Source organism: Nyctibius grandis, chromosome 4, assembly GCF_013368605.1.
Source record: "Nyctibius grandis isolate bNycGra1 chromosome 4, bNycGra1.pri, whole genome shotgun sequence".
Lineage (NCBI taxonomy): Eukaryota > Metazoa > Chordata > Aves > Nyctibiiformes > Nyctibiidae > Nyctibius > Nyctibius grandis.
In genome coordinates, this window is record NC_090661.1 from 102,542,394 (window position 1) to 102,564,303 (window position 21,910).

At 39.5% G+C, this 21,910-nt stretch overlaps 1 protein-coding gene across 2 annotated transcripts in view; it reads left to right on the forward strand.

Moving 5' to 3' along the window:
* Window positions 1-21,910, forward strand: part of DOCK1 (dedicator of cytokinesis 1) — a 313,699-nt gene that overhangs the window by 270,268 nt on the left and 21,521 nt on the right. For both annotated transcript variants that reach the window (XM_068400212.1, XM_068400213.1), the window contains exons 40-48: window positions 417-521; window positions 3,948-4,089; window positions 4,290-4,368; window positions 4,649-4,733; window positions 6,064-6,150; window positions 9,907-10,083; window positions 10,814-10,897; window positions 15,596-15,733; window positions 19,487-19,632. In XM_068400212.1, the coding sequence (XP_068256313.1) occupies window positions 417-521; window positions 3,948-4,089; window positions 4,290-4,368; window positions 4,649-4,733; window positions 6,064-6,150; window positions 9,907-10,083; window positions 10,814-10,897; window positions 15,596-15,733; window positions 19,487-19,632 (1,043 nt within the window). The remainder of the gene's footprint in view (window positions 1-416; window positions 522-3,947; window positions 4,090-4,289; window positions 4,369-4,648; window positions 4,734-6,063; window positions 6,151-9,906; window positions 10,084-10,813; window positions 10,898-15,595; window positions 15,734-19,486; window positions 19,633-21,910) is intronic.

The window sequence follows — 21,910 nt, forward strand, 5'->3', positions numbered from 1 at the left end:
ATAGTTGTAAATATGGAAAAGAAGTAGTAGAAAAATGTATTGAAACATAACAGCCCAAAATGGAGAAGCCAGCACCATCGAGATGAGCTGGCTTTGGCGGTTCATGCTTCATCGTTGCAGTGTTTTGGCATGGGCAGTGTTGCAACCGGGAATTCAGGCTGCCTTGCAAGTTCTTGACCTTCATCAAAATTGAGATATTGGGTATGGAACAGTGAGGTTCGCCAAGATGAGCATAAAAATAATGGCTGCAGAGTCTAGCATTTCAAAATATTAGCATATATCTGATCGAAAGGTGAAGAGAAAGGGGCGAATGAAGCATGCACATCTTTAGATATACATAGAAGAGATCTAGATCTTAAGTATAAGGAACGTCCTTAAGGTTTAGGTCATTAAAATTCCTCCTATTTATTTTGCAGAGAAAGCAAGCCCAGTTCTATGAAAACATTGTGAAAGTGATAAGACCAAAACCAGACTATTTTGCTGTTGGATACTACGGCCAGGGATTTCCGACATTCATAAGGGTAAGCGTCCTCCTTTTTCCACAGATGATAGCAAGGATTCTTGCTTTGGAAATTTCCCTCAGTTGTGGAGAAAGAACATTATTGTATGTCAGTGTGTTATTTACAATCTACCTAACACTGGTGGTTGTGCTTTAGGTGTATAAAATACACATTGGTTTTTCCATTCCAGTTTCTAATATGGAATAGTTGAATTTTCGTAGAGAAGCTTTTTCTTCAGACATATTGAATACTTCATACTTCTTCAGAGTATCACTAGAAATGAAGCTATACCACCCAATCCATAAATCAGGGTAATAACCAGCACCATCTGAAATGGTGACATTTTTGACTGACAGGTATGTATAGATATAGATACATGGGCATGATAGACAAGCCTTTTGTATGTGACCATGCTTTCATGTGAGTATCCTTTCCAGCAGAGTCACTAAAATGAAGCTGAATATCAGAGATGTGTGTGATATCTTTAAAAGCAATCTTTTATCATTGATTTTTCATGAGTCACGTGTCAATTTAAAACAATATGTCATTGGGTTGATGCCGGTAAACCAAATAACGTGTTAGATTTTTTCCACCAACACCAGGATTGTTGTGGAGTTGAACTAGTGGCTAAAGAAGGGTGGGGATATAACACATCTGAATTGCATCTGTATCGTGATTCTCTGGACTCTGGCACTTGCCTGTCAGTGACATGGAAATAATACATTAGCTATTTAGCTGCTGTGCTCCTCGTATCTGTCTTGAGAGCTGAGGATTTTCAGTTTGGGAAGAGTCTCTCTCCAACGCCCTGTGGAAGAGTTACAGTAGATAAGGCAGTGCAAGAGACAGGAGAATAAAATTATTAATATTGTTCACTGAGACTTCTCAACCCAGGTCTAGTCTTAGGCCAGGGGCTGGTAGTAGGTTTCCTCCTGGCAATACACATTTAGGAGGTGACTTCCTGGTTGTAACTGAGTAACTCCATGTTAACTCTCTCAGATTATCCAATAATAAATACTAGGAGCAAGCCCAAGCCTATGCTGAAGCCCAGCTCACTGGATAAATCCAGTGAATGCTGGTTAAGCTGCCTTTGTCAGGTTAATTGTGGTTGGCCGGGCTTTCATGGTGTGTTAAAAGTGCATGTAAAATATACATTTATGGTGCATTAAAAGTAAAGAAACAAACATAGGGTGATTTCAGAAAAGAGTTGTCTTAGAGTGATCGTCCCTCACAGAAATCTTATGATCAGAAATCCAGACAGAAACTTTAAAAGTGTTTGGGGAAGGAGAGAAATGCTTTCAAAAATCCCAAGAAGTGAAACATTTACTTAGATTAACCAGGTGTTCATTTGCAAAAAGCCTCCTTTTCCACCAACTGACTGAAGCCCATGTGAAGAAATTGAAATTCTTGAATCATCCCAAGAAGGAGGAGATGCATGTGGCTTTCCATGTACCCTGGAACGCTGTATTACATGTGTACTTGTACCATTTATGCCTCCTGAGAAGTGCAGCTAATTATCAGTTCTTTGCAGCTGGAAGGAATAAAGCTGAACCCAGGCAGTTTCTGCCAGGCTAAGAGAATATTTTGTAGCATCCATTGTGTGCAGATCCTCAAACAAACCTGGGAGATGAGCTCTCATCTGTTAGCCCACTGCTTGGGCTCCACATGATGGCTGGGCAACTCATGCCAAGGCACCTCTGAGCGTGCAGGAAGGTGGTGGGACTGTCACAGAATCACAGAATCAATCAGGTTGGAAGAGCCCTCTGGGATCATCGAGTCCAACCATTGCCCTGACACCACCATGTCAACTAGACCATGGTACTAAGTGCCATGTCAGTCTTTTCTTAAACACCTCCAGAGATGGTGACTCCACCACCTCCCTGGGCAGCCCCTTCCAATGTCTAATGACCCGTTCTGAGAAGAAATGCTTCCTAATGTCCAACCTGACCCTCCCCTGGCAAAGCTTGAGGCTGTGTCCTCTTGTCCTATCGCTAGTTGCCTGGGAGAAGAGGCCAACTACTGTCGGTACCCCGAGCTGCCCCAAAGCTTGTGCAATACAATTCTGCAAACTGGCCAAGCCATGTGGTGGTAACAGCCACAAAGGCGTGATGATGTGCAAGCTGCCGTGTGTATCAAAGCAACTTTCCCACCGAAGCCCTGGGTTGTACTGTACAGTCGAAGGGATGCGATGCAGAATAGTGTTGATCTGTGTATTAATACTGAACTGCTTTTTCTCTTCACAGCTGAATGGGGTTTTTGTAAGTGTGGGAAAACACCATGCTTTATAAAAGCCTCACGGGTTGGTCAGTTTGTAATGAATGAGTGATAAAAACTCTGAAAAATAGGCTATTAAGTGCCTTGCTGATTGAGAAAATCCTCAGTACAAGCTTTATCTCCTATTGCTATTTTTCCTGTGAATTACAGGTATATATACACTAATTACAGGCATTACACACTTCTTAGGCATCTGCTCTTTTTTCTTTTTTTTTTTTTTCCCCAAATAGAGAGTATTCCTTCATCTACTGTGCATTTCAAAAGGCACCATTGCAGAACTAAACCCAGCTGGGCAAATGTGAACTATTCCAGTTTCCTACCTCTAGTCATAACACCCTTTTCCTAATAAGTACTGTATATTTTTTTCACCAGGTGTTCATTTTGAGACGAGTAATGAGGTTAAGCACATTCAGACACAAGTGTTAACGTTCATATCAAAACTTACTTTAATGTGTTCGATCAGTTAAAAATATGCAAGTCGTCTATTACATTTTTCTTCAGAATTTAATGTGCTTGTTCAGATATAAAGGGACTGTATAAAATATGTCTTAATTTTCTTTATTGTTAAGAAACCAATACTGAGAAATACAATATACCTAATTTAGCTGTACAATGGCAGAAATCTAATAGGCTAATATGAAGTCTAGGGTGTATCAGTCTTTCTAAAAGAGTCAGTGTCTCTGTACCTTACTCCTAAATTTGGCATCTGCTGCTCTTGCTTTCTCATCTCAATGCCTTTTAATAAATACATGTGAATAAAAAGCCAAATTCTGTTTATTTACATCCATTCCACCATTAGCTCTGGAAGGTGGATCAGAGGAATTAGAGGGAGATCTTGGATTTGGTAGAGGACATAATTTATCTTAATACATTTTCACTGGGCACCTATTTTATAGCTCCTTGAAATCATGTATTTTATCCTGTTGAATTTAGTGTGGTTTCTACATATGCCTACCAGTAAGCACGTGCTTAATGATCTCAGTACTGAATTGGAGGTAAGGAAATCCCATTTGTGCTTTATTGAATTGTCATGAAATATTTGTAAACTATTGATTATATCATAGTGTGAGGAGTGTAAAATTTCTCACTTAACAGCATTGGAGTCAAGGCTTCTGAGATCCCAGTTTGTTACTGAGGAGACTGGTATTGGCATTTCAGCTCTCAATTTATTTCCAGAACAAAGTCTTCATTTACCGGGGAAAGGAGTATGAACGCCGCGAAGACTTCGAGGCAAGGTTACTGACTCAGTTTCCAAATGCAGAGAAAATGAAAACGACATCTCCACCGGGTGACGACATTAAGAACTCCTCCGGCCAGTGTATCCTTGGGTGGTACAGCAGCTCCTGCAGCTGCACTGGCCAAGGGCTTATGGCCAACGCAAGCCAGAGACCGTTGCACTTCTACCCTTATGGGTGTAATACATTAATTTTGTTGTTCTGTCCTTTCATTGCATTCCCGTTGAGCTGCCTGTTCTGCGTGTTTGAAATTCGCTTTTCAGTTCTTAACCCCTGAATTCAGATATTCAGTGCTTTACTGTGAAGCCCAAACTGGATTTACCATCTAAATTTCACAGGCCAGTGTCGGAACAAATTGTGAGGTGAGTTTGGGTTGATTGTGCAATTTTATCAGTCTCCTTTATAACGTTTAAACTAGTTGTTGTTGTATACCAAATCTGTGCACAGCCAAGGAGGGTAGTAATTGAGAGGACATTTCATGAGTATTCTTAATATTAGCAGAGATTCCATCCAAGCCGCTGAAAAACAATGATTTCATAATCATTTTATATTTATGCAGAAACTTTTTCTCTAGTACTAGAGTTTAGCAGCAATTGCTAAACAGATATATTTGATTTTGATTGTGCTTTTCCCTTTTTCCAGTTTCTATAGGGTGAATGAAGTCCAACGGTTTGAGTATTCACGCCCTGTTCGAAAAGGAGAGAAAAACCCGGACAATGAATTTGCGGTAAAAAAAAAAAAAAAAAAAGAGTACTTTTAGGGGTTTCCTTGTTTACTCCCCTTCATTTTGAGAATCTGAACCATTCCTTATGTTTCGGTTGTTGAAAAACAAATTCTAGGTTTAAATGTAATTATTTGTCATAGAAATTCAATTAAACCAATTTATCGTGTTCTAGTTTATAGCAATAGAAAAAATGGACAAAACTGTCTTTATTTCATTAAAAAAACAACTATTTTAAGAAAGACATTTAAATAGGTTATACCTGAAAAGATAGATGTCTCTTGCCAATGCTTTTCTTGCCATGAAGATTCTAGTCAGGCACCTCCTGAACATCTTTTTGCAGCAATACCTTTTTTTAACCTTTTTTTTTTCCTACTAAACCATATGTTTCATCTAATGGTCAATAAAACTCCCTTTAAGCACAGCCTCTATTCATCAAAATGTTTACAACAGGTTACATCAAGTAGATTGCTCTTTTTTTTATAGACACCATTTTATTCACAGGGGTTCTGGTGGGCGCAGTTAGTAGTAAAGTAGTAGTAGTAATTAAGGTAATAAATTAATGAATCGTTTCTTGAGCAAAGAACTTGGTTTTCTGTGTTGTAGCAGGCTCTAACCTAACCAGTGGGCCAATAAATGCTGAGTATTTGGTTTCCTACAGCCAAGACTGGGTATTCATTCAGAGACTCCTTTAGTGTCTTTGGCTTTTCTTGGTGGCTGTTGTATCAAAAATTGCTGATTTGCTGATCTGCGTGGGATCAGCTGAGGAGGCAGGAAACCTCTTTTTCTGAAACCATAATGCTGGAGAGCACCACAGTTTACAGTATGATTGGAGTATAGATTAAAATATTTAGGTATATCTAAGTCACTTTGAAAGCTCTTCTGTTAATGGAGGGTGGAATAAACAATTCTGTTTTAAAAAAGCCTCACGATAAGTAGGATGAACTACCAACGTATACCAGTTCTAACAAAATCAGATTGAGAGATGTCTTTGACATTGATTATGAACCAAATAGACACGTGTGAAGGAAGAGATGTTAAATTACAGATCCGTAATCCCAGTTACGTGGGAAAAATGACAGTCCAGTAAAACAGGTGGATCTTTTACATTGTGCTCTCCTTTGGTAGGAGAGCAGTTGTTCTCTACTAAATCACGTTATCAGGTTGGAATCGGCGCTGCTCCATCATTTCCCCAAGCAGATTCCACTGGAAATTTCCCCCTGGCTCTGTAATGTCCCTCATACTGTGGTTCCTTTTCCTGATGGTAACGTTTTAAGGCTTTGCTTGAGATAAAAGCTATCAATCTGATAACGTGATGTTTATGTTATATTTGCAGAATATGTGGATTGAGAGGACCATCTATGTGACAGCGTATAAATTACCAGGGATTCTGAGGTGGTTTGAAGTCAAATCAGTTTTCATGGTAAGATCAGTTTGGTTTTATTGAGATTTCATAAAAGGATGGGGCTCTTGCAGCCCCAGGGAGCCTTTATATTTCTGTATGACTGTGCTTCAGTTCTGTGAGCATCAATGTGGCTGTATCTGGCATCCTAAGACAAGGGCACTTGCTGATTGTTGACTGAGGGTGACCCAAGTGATGCTTCTCCACTCCAGAGAGAAGGAGGTGCGGGCTGGCTCTGCCAGGCCTTTCGGGCAAGGTCCCATCAACTCCTTCAAGTACTTTTCTAATGTAGTTGTGGCTTTCAGCGGGTGAGCCTGTGGCCTAAGCCATGTGCCCGAAGTGAAGAGGGACCTGAGGTGTGGTGTAGGGGAACCCTGCTACATCAAAATGAAACTAATCTGAATTTTGGAAAAGAGGATCTGGGTACTTGGATTGTAATTTTGGGTACTTGGATTGTAATTTATTTAAAATATACCATAAATCGAATGCATTGTATGTGTCTGCATCTCTTCTCTATACTTATTTTGATTATAATTTATTTAAAATACACCATAAAACGAATGCATTGTATGTGTCTGCATCTCTTCTGTACTTATCACTTATGATTAAAGGTTGTTTTTGTTCCTTCTCCATATTTAGCTAAACTATACCCTAGCAACCTCCCAGAGTAACTCCAAATTACGCATTTCTCTGTTCTGCCATTTAGACTGTTTAGATAAGACATATCCATTAAATGCATTTAAGATTAAATTATTCTTATGCAGCAGTAATTTTTAAGTAGCAATAAAAACATTGTTACCGCAGTTTTTACATCTCTCTTGTGAGGCTTATTTTTAAAGGAAAAGAACAATTTGCATATGATTAATTAAAACCTTTTTCATTGCTCCATTGAGGGTTATGTTGGACAGTTGTGTTTAGATGAACAGAAGTAATGCAGAAAATTACTATGGTATCTATAGTAACAGAATATGAATGTGATGTTTGACAGTAATAGGCAGCTGAATAAAACACATTGAATTTTTAATGAATTTTGTATTTTCAGTATAATCCTGATAGAGAAGATTGTATTTATCTTCATGATTGCAAAAAAAGTGGTGGTTATAAAGGGTGGCAAATCTGATGGAAGTCTGTTTTCGTTACGAGTTAAGAGCAGAGCCTGACAGGCTGCTTTGTGCAGGCAGTTTGTATACGTGTACCTTTAACGCCGTGCTTGTCAGTGAAATGTGCGTAAATCCTGGGAGAGTGCTTTCTGCGAGCTTTTTGTAAGTAAGGATTATATTAGTCACAGAGCTGAAAAATGATACCGGAATGGAACTTAATAACATGTGGGAAGACGGCAACGGATAACTTTTGACCTAGCTCTGGCATAGTTACTGCAAAATTGGTATTGACTTTCTTCAAGATTTCCGTCAACTAGAACGCTGGAAGCGCGATCACGAGGTTTACATCCCCGTAATGCTACATTTTGGTTATGGATACAGATGTTATTGATGTTTTACTAAACACGATGTATTAAAGTAGCTTTGCACATTTTGTATTTTATTGATGGAACTAGAATATCTTTAAAGGAAGAGGTGAGATCATATCAAATCAGTGCTGAGAGAACAGAGTAATTTAATAAGTGTGGTGTATTCTGTTACATAACCCATAGGAACATGCGTAATTTCCTTAAATCTATTTGCTTTTTAAATTTCTTCTGAGTACTCTTACCTAAACCTTTTCAATCTGTCCATTATCTGCAAGGAATTTGTTGCACACATTCATTATTCTGTATCTGATTTGTTTTAGCTGGACACAGGTAGTTGTAGGGGAAAAACTGGCTGAGGCCAGCCAGTGAATTAGAAACCGGATTTTGAATTATACTTGTTTTTTAAAAGTGTGAACACTAATGTCTATTGTGTTTTGATGTTTAATTTTATCATAGAATGGTTAGAGTTGGAAGGGACCTTAAAGATATCTAGTTCCAACCCCTCTGCCACGGTCAGGGACACCTTCCACCAGACCAGGTTGCTCCAAGCCCCATCCAACCTGGCCTAGAACACTTATTTTTTACTGTTGCAAATGTATCAGGAGTGTATCATTTCCATTTGCCCTGAATAGATTGTGTAGTGTCCAGAGTCAGCAAGCTGCTTGGAACAAAGCTCATAATTTACAGGTATAGATGTTTTTAATAAATAGCTTTCAGTAAGGTCCAAAGCACAGCTTGTAGCAGTAGGATGGGAACTGCAGTCCTCTATCTGCTTTTAAAAACTTAGAGGGAGGATTATAAAAGTAGTAAAAGAAAGAAGAATGATAAAGAAAGCCATGATTGCTGATATAGAAACGTCAAAAAAGATGTCTGTCAGCTCGGTGAGTGCTAATTTCTGCAGATATTCAAGAGCTTTAAAAGCAATGGTTCATCAACAAATTATTGCATAGTTACACGCCCATTAATACAAATGACAGAATCCTAAATTTAGCATATGATGTTCACAACGGTTCTTGCCGAATCTGATGTTGAATATGGTCTCGCTTTCCCTGTCTGAATTTCACTCGTAGCAAATTCAGCTCTGAAGGGTGGTTGTCATCTGTCTGCCTGAGCCTGGTCTGCTCCGCAGCCACAGCAGCAACACCGGGCTCGTTACCCGCCTTCCCGAATAATTCACCAGGCATACTTTTAAAAATGCTAATTAAAACATCCTTGATGTAATCAGATGGCAGGTGTAAGAGTAACAACCAAAGCGATTTGATTACAAGTGGTTCTCAGAAACATGGCAAGCAACTGATAGCCAGGTAGAAGTGCTGCTTTGTTTATGTAGCATTTATGTAAATTAGGGTGTAATCAAATATACACTTGCATTTTCCTCACAGCCCTCAATTAACCTTCCTTTTCTATTCCTACCACATAATTTTTTTAATATAAGTAGGCTATGACGTAAGTCTCCTGGTGAGGACTGTCTACACTGTGGGTTGCTGCAAGTTAGTCGGTTTTAGCCCATTCACTAAATGTACATATTTCAGCAACATTTTACAGATTTTTAATACTGTTTTTTAAATATAAGCAACTGTCATTCTGAAACTCACAATATCTGGTCATAAATAGTAGATGGAGATCAGTCAGTTAAAATAAAGCAAGTTTTACACAGTATAAGAGTTAATTCATCCCAGGAAGACCTCTGAGGAGCTCTCTTCCCTGAAGTCCAGGCTGTGCGAGAAAGAAAACGTCTTCCTTCAGTTATCAACGTTCAGATGAAGAAAAGGTGACCTCATGGGGAAAACCACAGCAGATAGCTTAGGAGTCATTTCTTCAACATATTAAACTCCATTTCCTTGGAAATACACCAAAATAATCACTGCAAAAATATCTTCTTGATTTTTGAGCTGCTTAGGATTACATTTTCCATCAGAAAATCCACATAAAGTTATCGTTTCTTTCTTACTGTTACATTAATCTGGATTTTCTTTGTACTGCTAAAACTCACCAACTCGTAATCTCTGATGTTCTCCATAATCCTCCAAAAAGCTCACGTGGTTGCTGTCAGAGCCTTTCTAAATGTTGTGCTGAGATGTAATCCATCCAAATGCAGTGAAACGCATTTAACTTTCTCCACTGATATTGATTTATCCTATCAGTTACCGCAGTATATAGATATCAAATAGCTAAACCACCCTTTCTGTTAAATATTGGTTGAAATATCTTTTGTTCTGAAATTCCTGAAATGTTTCTAATTGTGGTAGTTTGGTAACAGATTGAAAACTCTGCTCCTTGATTAAAACCTCCTTTTGTTTTTATTTTAGGTTGAAATCAGTCCACTGGAAAACGCAATAGAAACCATGCAGCTAACAAACGATAAGATCAATAATATGGTTCAACAGCATTTAAATGATCCAAATCTACCCATTAACCCTCTCTCCATGCTACTTAACGGCATTGTGGATCCTGCAGTCATGGGAGGGTTCACGAACTATGAGAAGGTAACGTCAAAATTATCTGTCCTGCAGTGCTTCACCTCTTTGAGCCTGGGCTCTCCAGGAATGCTGCAGGATGTGTGTGTGTGTGTGTATTTGTAGATAAACACTATGTGAGTGTACCCTCATATGTGCTTCGTAGAACATTGCTTAAAACTTGCCATTTTTAATGACTTTTGATAGTTATGGAGACATTTTTGCCTTGCTACACTTGATGTACAAGTCGGTGTGTTTAGCAGCAAGAGTACTTATGTAGGAACGTGGTGGACAATTGCTTACTAATGGCATTTCCAGTGTGTACTCACGTGAAGCTACATGTATTTTGTAACATAAATGGAGAAGGTATATGCAAACCAACATGTCACCGTATCCATCCATTTTATGTCCTTCTGTAACTCTCACCCATTTCATCTACCAAAATTTCTTGTGTCCTGGGAGTTGCTAGAAAGACATTTCAGAGACATGCCAAAGTCCTCTTCAGGGTTGCCCACGAGATTTGGTCTTGGTCACCACATGCTCATCTGCCCACTTTACTGCTCATGAGAGATTGATGTCTTAATCTTAAAACATTGTTAAATTCAATATCTCTTTCTAGATTTTCATTTGGGTTTGTACCTATTACTGCTATTTTGCAGAACTTTTGGGTTGATTCATTTATCTTTGCTATAGGTAATTCTTCCATGGTAGATGTTGATTCATTTTCTGAAATAACTGCTCATTTCTCTCTCTCGACCAGGCTTTTTTTACTGAAAAATATATGCACGAGCATCCAGAAGATCATGACAAGATTGAAAAACTGAAGGATTTGATCGCTTGGCAGGTAAGACATTTGAAGTCAGGCTGGTTGGGGCCAACTGCCGTACAACAACAGTTTAGTGTCACCTTTGAGAAAATTCAGACATTAAACTGTTCGCCCCGAGTACACTTCTTTGCCATTTAAAACTGTCTTGGAACTTGAGCTAAAGTTCATCTTTTCAAACCTGACATCATTTGTCATTTGATAAACCTGCAAGGAACAAATGTGATCAACCTCTTTTTTTTTTTTTTTTTTTGGTAACCATAATACAGTGAAAATACCCCATCTATATCAAGTGAGAAGGTATTTTGTAATAATGTTGGTTAGTATTATTGGCAATTTAGTTTGGCATTTTAATTTTCTAAGGCTGATTTCAGAAATTCTTCTCGGACAGTAAGGCGAAATGCCTAACCCTCAATCCCTCCTCCTGCGTGCACATTTATTTTCCATTTATTAAGCTTTCTACATATACTTACAGTACCTTTTAGCACAGAATATTAAATGGGAGAGTTGCAAAAATTAACTTGCGAAATATTTAGCAAATTCACCATTGTGAAACCTTTCCTTCATTTGCTATAGAACTTAACGTGGTACAAAACCACTGGTGATTCATAAAGCATGGGAAATACCTGGTGTTTTTATGATGACATATTAGAGCAGAAATCATTTAAATGTACAGTCCCACAAGTGGTATTTCCAGAACCAGGAACAGAACCCAGGTTTCCAGCCCAGTGCCTGAGGCAAAGCAGGAACTCCCTCTTGCGTGAACAACTGCATTTACATGTACCAAAGAATATTTTTCAGGACAAACAAGAAACAATTCCAATTTTGTTCCATAGTTGTATGCTGGACATTTTCCAGTGGTCTGGAGATAATTTTATGGTAACCAAAAAAATGCCAATATGATTGGAATTGTTTTTCCTACAGAAGAAGAAAGTGCATCATTGAATCTTTTTATATTCAATTTTGTCTTTATTATAAAGGGAATAATTTACATTTCTATAGGTTTCAATCTTAGAGGTTGTAGAACCAAAGATACAGAACTAAAAAAAAAAAAAAATCCTCTGAAGACCATAAAACTATCACTGAATAAAAACTCTTTTGGTCTGCAAAAAAAAAATATTTATTTCTTTATTTATTTTCTTGTGAGCTTTTACAGAAGATGAGATTTTAGGAGCTTTAAGTTTTATAGAGGAAAATAATTTGATCCCAGAAGACTTAACTTCATGTCAGCTCTGTGTCTTTGCCTCTGATAGCGATACTTCAAATGAATTGCAAACACACTTTTCCTCAGCAAAGATTCACTTTGGTAACATTTGTGTATTAATATTACTATTTGGAAATATGTATGGCAGCTAATCACATTGTATTTTAATTATTCAGTGGTTTTAAATACATAATTTCCCATCAGTATTGTAGTTCTAAAACAATAGGAAGCAGAAAAATAGGGAAAAGGGATCAAAAACTGTATCTGAAAATTCTTTTCGCTACAAGGTCTTGCCATTGCGTGGTGGAAATCAGTGCTTTTAAACTGCCTTAGAGGTGTCGTATACCTAAGTGTATCCTAAGACTTAAACCTCCTCTCACATTATTTCATTTTCCAGAACCAGGCAGCAGAAGGGGATGGGAGTGGGGTGGGCAGCCAGCTGCTGTCAGGAGCGGGACTTGTTCTGGAAACTTCCCCAAGTGAGGCAGTGGTCTGAATTCATCCCCGGCTTGGCGTTGATTGAAAGCAAAAATGAGTTTTCCTTTTTCAATAATGTGGGACTTGGGGTTTTGTAATCACGTGGAGATTTTCTTTATGCTGTATAAATCAATCTGGATATATGAAATAGTAGCCTGACAATCATATTATCAGCTGACGAGTTACATTTCTTTTTTTTTCTATCTCCCTACCTTTTTTTTTCCTATCCCCCTACCTTGCCTGTCTCCCTTGTGCTTTGTTCCTCTGACATTGTCCTTTTATAATTCCTGTGAACTTTAATTACACTTTTTTTCCTATTATTTTTTCAGATAAATATCAGTAGGAAAGCAATGTCCATTTGTGTCCATCTCGGTGCTTTTTCAACTTAGAAAAAAATGTTTCCGTGCAACTACATCATTTCAGGCTGATCTTTTATTTTAGCATGAAGATAATGAAATGATTGATTGAAATGTTGGTAATGAAACGGATGATTGATGACATTAGTCACTCTGCATTTAGCTAATGTATTTACAGCATACCAAAACTAGTATGTCACATAAAAATCTTGCACTACTTCTACATAGCTGAAAGAATTGTAGCTCCCAAACTAAGTTTTTACGATCATATTTTATGATACCGTTGTTAGGAAAGATTTTCTTTTAAGATTTAAAATTTAAGATGAATTTTAGTAATTCAAATCTATGTAGCTTTTTCATTCTTTTCAGCCAAACAGATCAAGATCTTTAAAAAAAAAAATAAAAATATCAGGGTATAATTTTAAGTTACAGTGGTACTTAGAGTTTTAAAGTCAACAAAGATTAGAGTTATGAAATAAGTGCTGTCTGGAGCTGGTTTCCTTTCTAATTCAGCTCATTCATTTCTAGCTCAGCTGCTTATGTTACCTTCATTTTTTTGTTCACCTCTCCAAAGGTAAGGACGCCCTGTAGGGCCTTTTGCAATAGAGCCATGAGCAAACCCACCCCTTGCCCCAAAGCCAAATGAATTGGCAACATCATGAATGTGGCAGAATTCTGCCTCTGTCTCCACATCTGACGAAGATTCATATAGGTTTAAAATTCAGTGTCGCTCGTCAGCAGATCTCCCTGTGTCGATGTCTGGAGAGGAGATGTAGGAAGAATTTTGAAGTTAGTACAAGGAGGTGACGCAGAAATGGAAGGTACTTTCTTTCTGTACTTGATAAACACTTAAAGGATTAAGTGGTCTTGGACAGGGAGACCAAATATCCTGACTTGGAAATCTCACATAAATTTTGTAGCAAAGCCATGCAAGTTCATTAAATTCAGCTTCTCTCAAGGAAAAACAAGCCTTTTCCTCCTCTTCTTCTGTGGTTTCTGGTCTTCTTTCATTCCCTTACAGTTGGTGCCTCCTCTTGCCTGTTCCCTGATCTCTTGACAGTTCCTGTACCAGGAGACCACCAGCCTTTAGGTGCTCACATTCTCCCAGCCCAACCCACCCTCACTCCAGCAGACCTGGCCATCAACCCTCCTACTGTTTTGCTTCTCCAAGTGCCAGAAGCTCTCCACGGCTGGTTGGTGTATACCAACAGTGAAACCCTCCTTAGCATCTTCAGTTTGGAGCACAGAAGGAAGCACCTACATTTTTTTTTTCCTGACTGGAACATTTCCCTACAAAAAATGTCATTTATTTCATATTGTTTGATTTTCTGACTTGGAGACGGCTGCTCCCTAGGACAGGCTCATTAGTGCAATTTCTGTTTGTAAAAATTATCTCAGAGCTGGAGCTTCAGACACCACGTGTACTTCATCTTGGTAATTTGACTTTTTTAAAAGAATCCATTTTAAAAGTCAGCAGGTTCTTTTAAATAAATAAGCCAAGTGACTGCTTGCCCCTGCAAAATAGGAGGGTGACAGTGTGGTCTGATAATTATGAAAATTTGGAAATTCGTTTACTTATTCAGAGCAGGGAAATTTTTTTTTATTTTAACGCTTAATTTTTGTAGAGTGCAAATTCATATGGCTATAAATAGAAGTGGCTACAGTAAAAAATTTGTCATTATTCTTACTTCTCTTTGTAGTCTTCTAGGAGAAGAAACTGTGTCCGTTTAAATAGTGCCAAATAACAGAGAATCATCTTGATAAGATTTCTTGAGTTTGTTCATCTGTAATTCATATGTATATTTATTATTCCCCTTACTAATAAAGCTACTCCTTCTGATTGCTGCTCAGTCTTATTAGAAAGATCTGGTTTTAATCAGTATTATGATTTAATTATGAATTATTAAGAAGCAGTCTCTTAGCTTGATTGCTGCAGAGAATATCTAAGTTAGAATCAGAGCACTGAAACGGACCTGGAAGAGGAAATATTTTTCCTAAGCTGGAGGTAGAAAAGTCTAATGGTATGTCTGGATAGCTGTGGGAATAAAAATGTCTCTCTTAAAACATTTTAAAAGGTCAGCTACACCTCCACACTATGAACTCATTATATAATCCCGTGTTGGCATGGATGTTTTGTGACAGAAGCCTTGAAGATAAATTTTTATTTTCAGTTACAAAAGAGAATTAATTTTTTTTTTCCTCTTCTGTTTTGTTCCCGAAGAAAATAAAATAATTTTTTCTAAGGAGAAATGTATAGTATCTAAACCTATATGCTTTATTAATAAATATTGTTGTTTAGCCTGGAGAAGAGGAGGCTCAGAGGTGACCTTATTGCAGTCTACAACTACCTGAAGGGAGGTTGTAGCGGAGTGGGAGTCGGCCTCTTCTCCCAGGCAACTAGCGATAGGACAAGAGGACACAGCCTCAAGCTTCGCCAGGGGAGGGTCAGGTTGGACTTTAGGAAGCATTTCTTCTCAGCAAGGGTCATTAGCCATTGGAAGGGGCTGCCCAGGGAGGTGGTGGAGTCACCATCTCTGGAGGGGTTTGAGAAAAGCCTGGACATGGCACTTAGTGCCATGGTCTAGTTGCCATGGTGGTGTCAGGGCAATGGTTGGACTCAATGACCCCAGAGGGCTCTTCCAACCTGATTGATTCTGTGATTCTGTGAACCCTGCTTTCCAGATCCCGTTCCTGGCAGAGGGCATCCGCATTCACGGGGAGAAGGTGACGGAGGCGCTGCGGCCGTTCCACGAGCGGATGGAGGCTTGCTTCAAGCAGCTGAAAGACAAAGTCGAAAAGCAGTACGGGGTCCGCGCTGTCGTAAGTGACCTGCTAACTTTATGTTTCCTTTAAATGAACAGGCAATGGTATATTTCTCTATTATAATTCCCAGTGTTGATGCAGCATTGCCTGGTTGTTCTCAGTGGTCATCAAATTACTGAATACTGAGCAGATGCTATGAGAGATGTTCAGAAAGCCTCAGTACTTTCATTTTCTAGCGTGGGAACAATTTCGAAGTTGCCTGAATCTGTTCCTTGAAAGTCGAGATAATTCCTCAATATTCCATTTTTAAGAAACTGGGGTTAAAAAAAAAAGTGGCCACCAAGGGCATTATAGGGTGATTGTTGTAGAGCTGAAAGTCACCTTTCTGTAGATGTAATTCCTTCTGAGGTGAGAGGGCTGCGCTGCTCTACGGTAGTGTGCAGTCTGCAGCTCGGATTTTCACGCACCCTAAATGTAGGCAGGCAATAAAAAGCTAGCTGCTACTCAATGAGATTTAGTAGTGCTGGAGTTCATGCTTTTCTCATTCCAACGAGCTGTTTTCAGTTGCTGCTTCATCTTTAAGGCACAGCCAAGAATTTGCTGGTGTTCCCAGTGGGGTTTTGTATTGCTTTTAATTTGAGTGTTACCCATTGGGGAGGAAGGCCAAAAGCCAGCATAATTGAGAATATAATTGACAATTCAATCAAAATCCACGCAGATTGGGTGCTATTATATGAATCAGTTTTTAAAATGATTTAAAAACCCAAGATGCAAGTGGTTAGAGTTGCTCTAAGACTGACTACGCGGAGCTGATGTCCTAATAATATATTGAAGGCTGCCAGGGTGAGTTTTATCTCTGTCTGCTGGTAGCCCTGACAGCCCTGTTGTAAACACGCTATAATTTTTAGGTTTATTTGTGAAACGACAGCAGTACGTGAAACTTGCATACGCAGTACGTATCTTCTCACTGCTCCAGAAAATAAAGCACATATATTTACCAGAGAAGACCTATGTGTCCTCTAACATAGAGTTAACTCCTCTTCTGCCTCCTTGCTCTCCAGCCCCCGCACCTTGACGGGGGACACCCCACGCACCCTCTCCCCGGGCACGGAGGATGGCACCGTGGGGTACCATGGTGGCAATAGCCCATCCTTGGCATGTTGGAAGTGCCAGGAAATTCTGGGGTCCCCCCACTTTGCTGCAAAGGTTTTTAGCTGCACTTTGATTTGTCAGATCTACTCGCTGTTGAGTTGCCTTGTTCGTTTTGGTTCAGGATACATAAGTGGGCTTCAAGCTAAAGCATTTACCCAACTTTTAGAGAAAATTTTACCTCCCAAAGAGCAAACAGTGTGGCATCATTTAGGACAATATGCATTTTCCCCAAATTGGACTCAAGAATATCCTATACCAGAAACCATTTCCCACAAAAAGGACTGGTATCAAAACCAAATGGTCTGGAAAAGCGATGATTTATTTTTAAGATCGCGCAGATCCACCTTCTGTCAGGTAAAGCCATCTTCTAAAAACAAAGGCAATCACCAGCAGACCATTAATTGCTGGGCTGTGGTGCAGGAAAGCCAGCTTGCCAGCCTGCACGTTGGACTGCCATCTGGTCTCCAGCCCTGGCTTTCCCTGGTGCCCTGGAAGCAGATAAGGAGCTTGCGCTGTGATCCCATTAACTGCCTTTGAAAAAGAAAGGCAGTTAGCAGGTCCCAGGAGGTGAAGGATATGGTATCACGTGGCAGGTGCCTCCCTTCAAGTGAGCGGTGGCTTCCTTATGAAAAAGCCAAATTGTACGGTTGCCCCAGTTGGGGTTGATCGTGGTTTTTGGAGGTGCTGCATCAATTAGTGTGTGTATTGAGGCAGATGTTACTTCCTCGGCTCTGATTTTGAAGGTTGTCTCTGCAGCCATGAGGCTAAAAAACATCTGCAGTTGTGATTTTCACCTTGTACCTGAAAACTCAGTGTCTGAAGCACAATTGCACAGAGAGGAGATCCCAGAGAAAATAGTGCCCTTAAACCCCCCAAGGCAGGGTTAGCAGATGGGAGCTCCATCACAGTCTAGTCCTTAATAAATTAAGAAATAAAAGACTGAGAAATAGAAAAAAAGAAATTGATAGCAATTAAAAGTTTTCCAATTTTACTTCTGCCCCTAAATGAGCAGCAATCACTAAACTGATTCTAAAAAGAATGAAGCAAGCAAGATGTGCCTGAATAGCCTTGAACCAGCACCCTCTTCATCCAGTTCTTATTATGGTCACTAATCGGTGCATGTCACTGAGCTTATGGATGTTATGCCAATCACATCAATGTAAACAGGGTGTGAATTTGGTTCCAGATTATCCCTGGAAAATCCCACAGATATTTATTCTGAAGAGTGGATGACGTGGGATACGGTGAGGGAGAGAGCTTCAGCTTTCTGCTCAGGGAGATGCAGAGCAGCCTGGGCTGAGGAGGCAGCAATAAGGATGCTTGGAGCGAGTCCAGAGATGGGCAATGAAGCTGGTGAAGGGTCTGGAGCACAAGTCTTATGAGGAGTGGCTGAGGGAACTGGGGGTGTTTAGCCTGGAGAAAAGGAGGCTGAGGGGAGACCTTATTGCTCTCTACAACTGCCTGAAAGAAGGTTGTAGCGAGGAGGGTGTTAGTCTCTTCTCCCAGGTAACAAGCGATAGGATGAGAGGAAATGGCCTCAAGTTGCACCAGGGGAGGTTTAGATTGGAGATCAGGAACAATTTCTTCACCGAAAGGGTTATCAAGCACTGGAACAGGCTGCCCAGGGCAGTGGTGCAGTCAGCATCCCTAGAGGTATGTAAAAGCCGTGTAGATGTGGTGCTGAGGGACATGGGTTAGTGGTGGGCTTGGCAGTGCTGGGTTAATGGTTGGACTCGATGATCTTAAAGGTCCTTTCCAACCAAAACGATTCTATGATCCTTCAGATCCCATCTTGCTTAATACATTTAGGAAGAGAGAAGGTCAAATAGTAATTTATTCCCAAGGAGAACAGGAATAATTGACATTAATGATGCTTGCATGTCAGTCACTTCAATCATATGCATTTACATCACTGGGGAGATGACTGGAAAGTCATAAGCAGGTGGTGTTATCTTTCTAATTTCACTCTACCCAACAGTAAGAATTGTCAGGTCTGATGGAGTTTTATCGCTTCTGTCTTCCTTGTACAAGGCCAATTTACCAGTAGTTGACAGGGTGGAAAATATACCTCTAATTAAGCAGCATGAGATTCTTATTTGTTGACTGAAAGAGTTCAATTATTTTATGCATATATCAGTTATTAATGAGTAACAAAGCTTGAATAAATATTCAGAACTCTGAAATTGTCTGAAACAAAAAAAAAATCTTTCATGTATTTTCTTCTTAACCTAGATGTCGCTCTGCAAATTGGCTTTCTTGACATAAAGTTCCTCTTAGTGGGTTTTATTTTCCTTTTTATTTTGTTTTTTAAAAACTCCCTTTCATTTAAATGTACTGACAGGGCAGTCGCTTCAATTGCAGAGATGGGTTAAAACGTGTTACTACATGAAGTCTTTTTAAAGACCAGGTGTAAAAAAACATGTAAATTCCATTGAAGGAAATGAATTATTGGAATATGTTTTAAATTATACATATTTCCTCTTAATCCTTTAAAGGGATTTTCTTTAGAATTGTTTTCTTTGTTGTTAAACATGATGTATAATTAAATACAAAATTGCACATGGAAGAAAAGCCATCGAACCTTTAAGCATATTTTTTTTTGTAGCCAGATGTCAGCTACGTTGTGATTTAAGAAGATCTTATATCTCTTTATTGCAGCCTTCAAGTCTGGATGATAGACGAGGCAGTCGGCCACGGTCTATGGTGAGATCCTTCACAATGCCATCGTCTTCAAGACCCCTCTCCGTTGCATCGGTGTCTTCCATCTCCTCCGACAGCACACCTTCTCGGCCTGGCTCAGATGGGTACGTAAGAGAGAGTCACTCAGGGCTTATCTCTGTAAAGCATGATTTGGTGTGCAAATCGATAGGTTTTTAGGATTGTCACCAAACTGGTCCAAATCTCAGTGCTATCATGGTGTTGCTCCTTCCAATCCTGCAGACTCCTCCTGTGTGGCAGCATGACGTTTGTTTGATCTCATAAGGAACTGGGGGGGTGCAGGGTTGGTTTGGTCTTTTCCCAGTGTATCTTATTCCAGATTTGGTTCATCTTAATACCCCACAAACATTAATGTGACACAAAGGTGTGAGTAGCTAGTGCAAGGTGGGGATGGCGCTTTTAAGTGACAGCCTAATACTGGCTAAAAGAAAACAACATCTCTAGACATTTATCTCAAGATCTATTCCTTGCCCTTTTTTAACCAAGATAAATATAATGCTCTTCTTGATCCTCTTTAAAACAAAGTTAAACAAAACCCTCTAAGCATTCAAACAAAAACCCCCAAACAAACAGGAGATAAATTATCCCCTTTTAAAGTATTGCAAGTGTAACCGTTCAGAAGTGATCTTCTGCAAGGTCGGTGATGTGTGTTCGGCCGGCCCTGTCGCAGTTACCAGGTAGAGCTTGGGAGAAGGAAGGGATTAGCTAACTGCTCAGTCATCTCTTCTCACTTTTGCTGCCAGAGGAAAAGCTGCTTATGGCAAGATTGTGCTTCAAGACTTATCAAGATCTTTCACATGAGAACTAGGAATTCTGTTGATAAGCCCTGTCTCACAGGCACATCCCTCAAAAGAATGAAATAATCTGTTTTCTTTCTGGGGTTTCCATGCAGCCTCAGAAGTCCCTTCTCCCTCTTCCTCCCCCCAGGCATTCTCATAATCCAGAAACTCAATATTTGACCGAGGTGGCAGTTTTTTAAAAGCCCTCTGAAGGACTGCTAACATACAGAGATGTACTAGAAACGTTCGTGTCCCTTGTGCACCTTCAGAGGGAGTTATTACCTGACTAGAGAGTAAAAGCATCAAGTAAAATTAAATACAGCACCTAAGGACCAACACGATACTTACCTTGATTACAAACAGTTTATGTACCCATTGGGAAGAACTGCAAACAGAGCACAATTCAGCTCTCATTACATTACCCTCTATAGCATATACGTGGTGAGTCATGTTGATATAAATGTAGGACAGCAGAGATGATAATGCATTTTGACTAAGGCATCCACAAAAGTTGTCTTGCTGGAACTTGGGAGTAACCACCATCCCAGGTTAGTGGGCAACATTATTTTCTCTCAGAAAATAAATACTGATTATTTCTCTACCTCTTTCTCTTTTTCCCTTCAAAATCATTATATGTATTTTTCTTTCTCCATCGGATGTTATTTTCTTAGTTTTTGCATCTCCGTCCCAGCTTTGTTGTGGCAGGTGTCACTTAGCAGTTTTGGAGGATCTCAGGAGTCCAGTCAGTATGTATATTAAAAAAAAACCTCACCAATATCACGGTGCAGCTTAGCTGCAGCTCTGAGCCCGGAGCAATACAGCTGTAATACACGTGAGGAAAATATAATGAACAACTATCATCACTGAGAAGACCAAAAAAATGCTCATTTGCTTGATCAGCAGAGCAGGAGAAGAAAAATCATCAGATGTGAATAACAATGAGACCTCAAAAATTCCAATGACTGTAAAAATCATGTGGGTGGTTTATCACTACTAACTTGGAAGAAGTTCACCCATGAACCTACCATAGTTGTTTGGTTTATGGTCAGTTGTCCTCTCCTGCTTCCCGTTTCCCCTCTCTTCATATCTTAATTCTGAGATTAGAGATGAAGCTAAGAAAAAACAATTAAAAACGGAGCCAACAGACTGTTTTGCCCAGATCACCCAACTTATATTTTATGCCATCTCCAGCTTCTCCTGCTTTGGAGCTTTTAAACGGTAAAAACTCAAAGCAGACGTTGACATAGTATGTGTTTTACAACTCCCAACTCTATGTATAAATAAAACTGACTTTGAAAAAGGACCTTGGGTTTATTCACTGCTTAAAAAGGGGCTTAGAAGTACAAATCTGAGCACTTACAAGCATGGTTGGGAGTGAGGAAGTCCCAGTGTGCCCGTGTGATTTGCCGTCTGTTGGAAGTCCTGACGTACTTCAAGCAGGAGCATGGCATGCTAGCCCATTTATCCCCAATGCGTTGCGTACAAATCATTAGTAGTACTATTAATAGTAATGCCTGGAAGGGAAGCAATTAATCATGGTCTGAAGAATGGCAGTTGCTCTTGGAAACTTGCAGTCAGCCTGCGA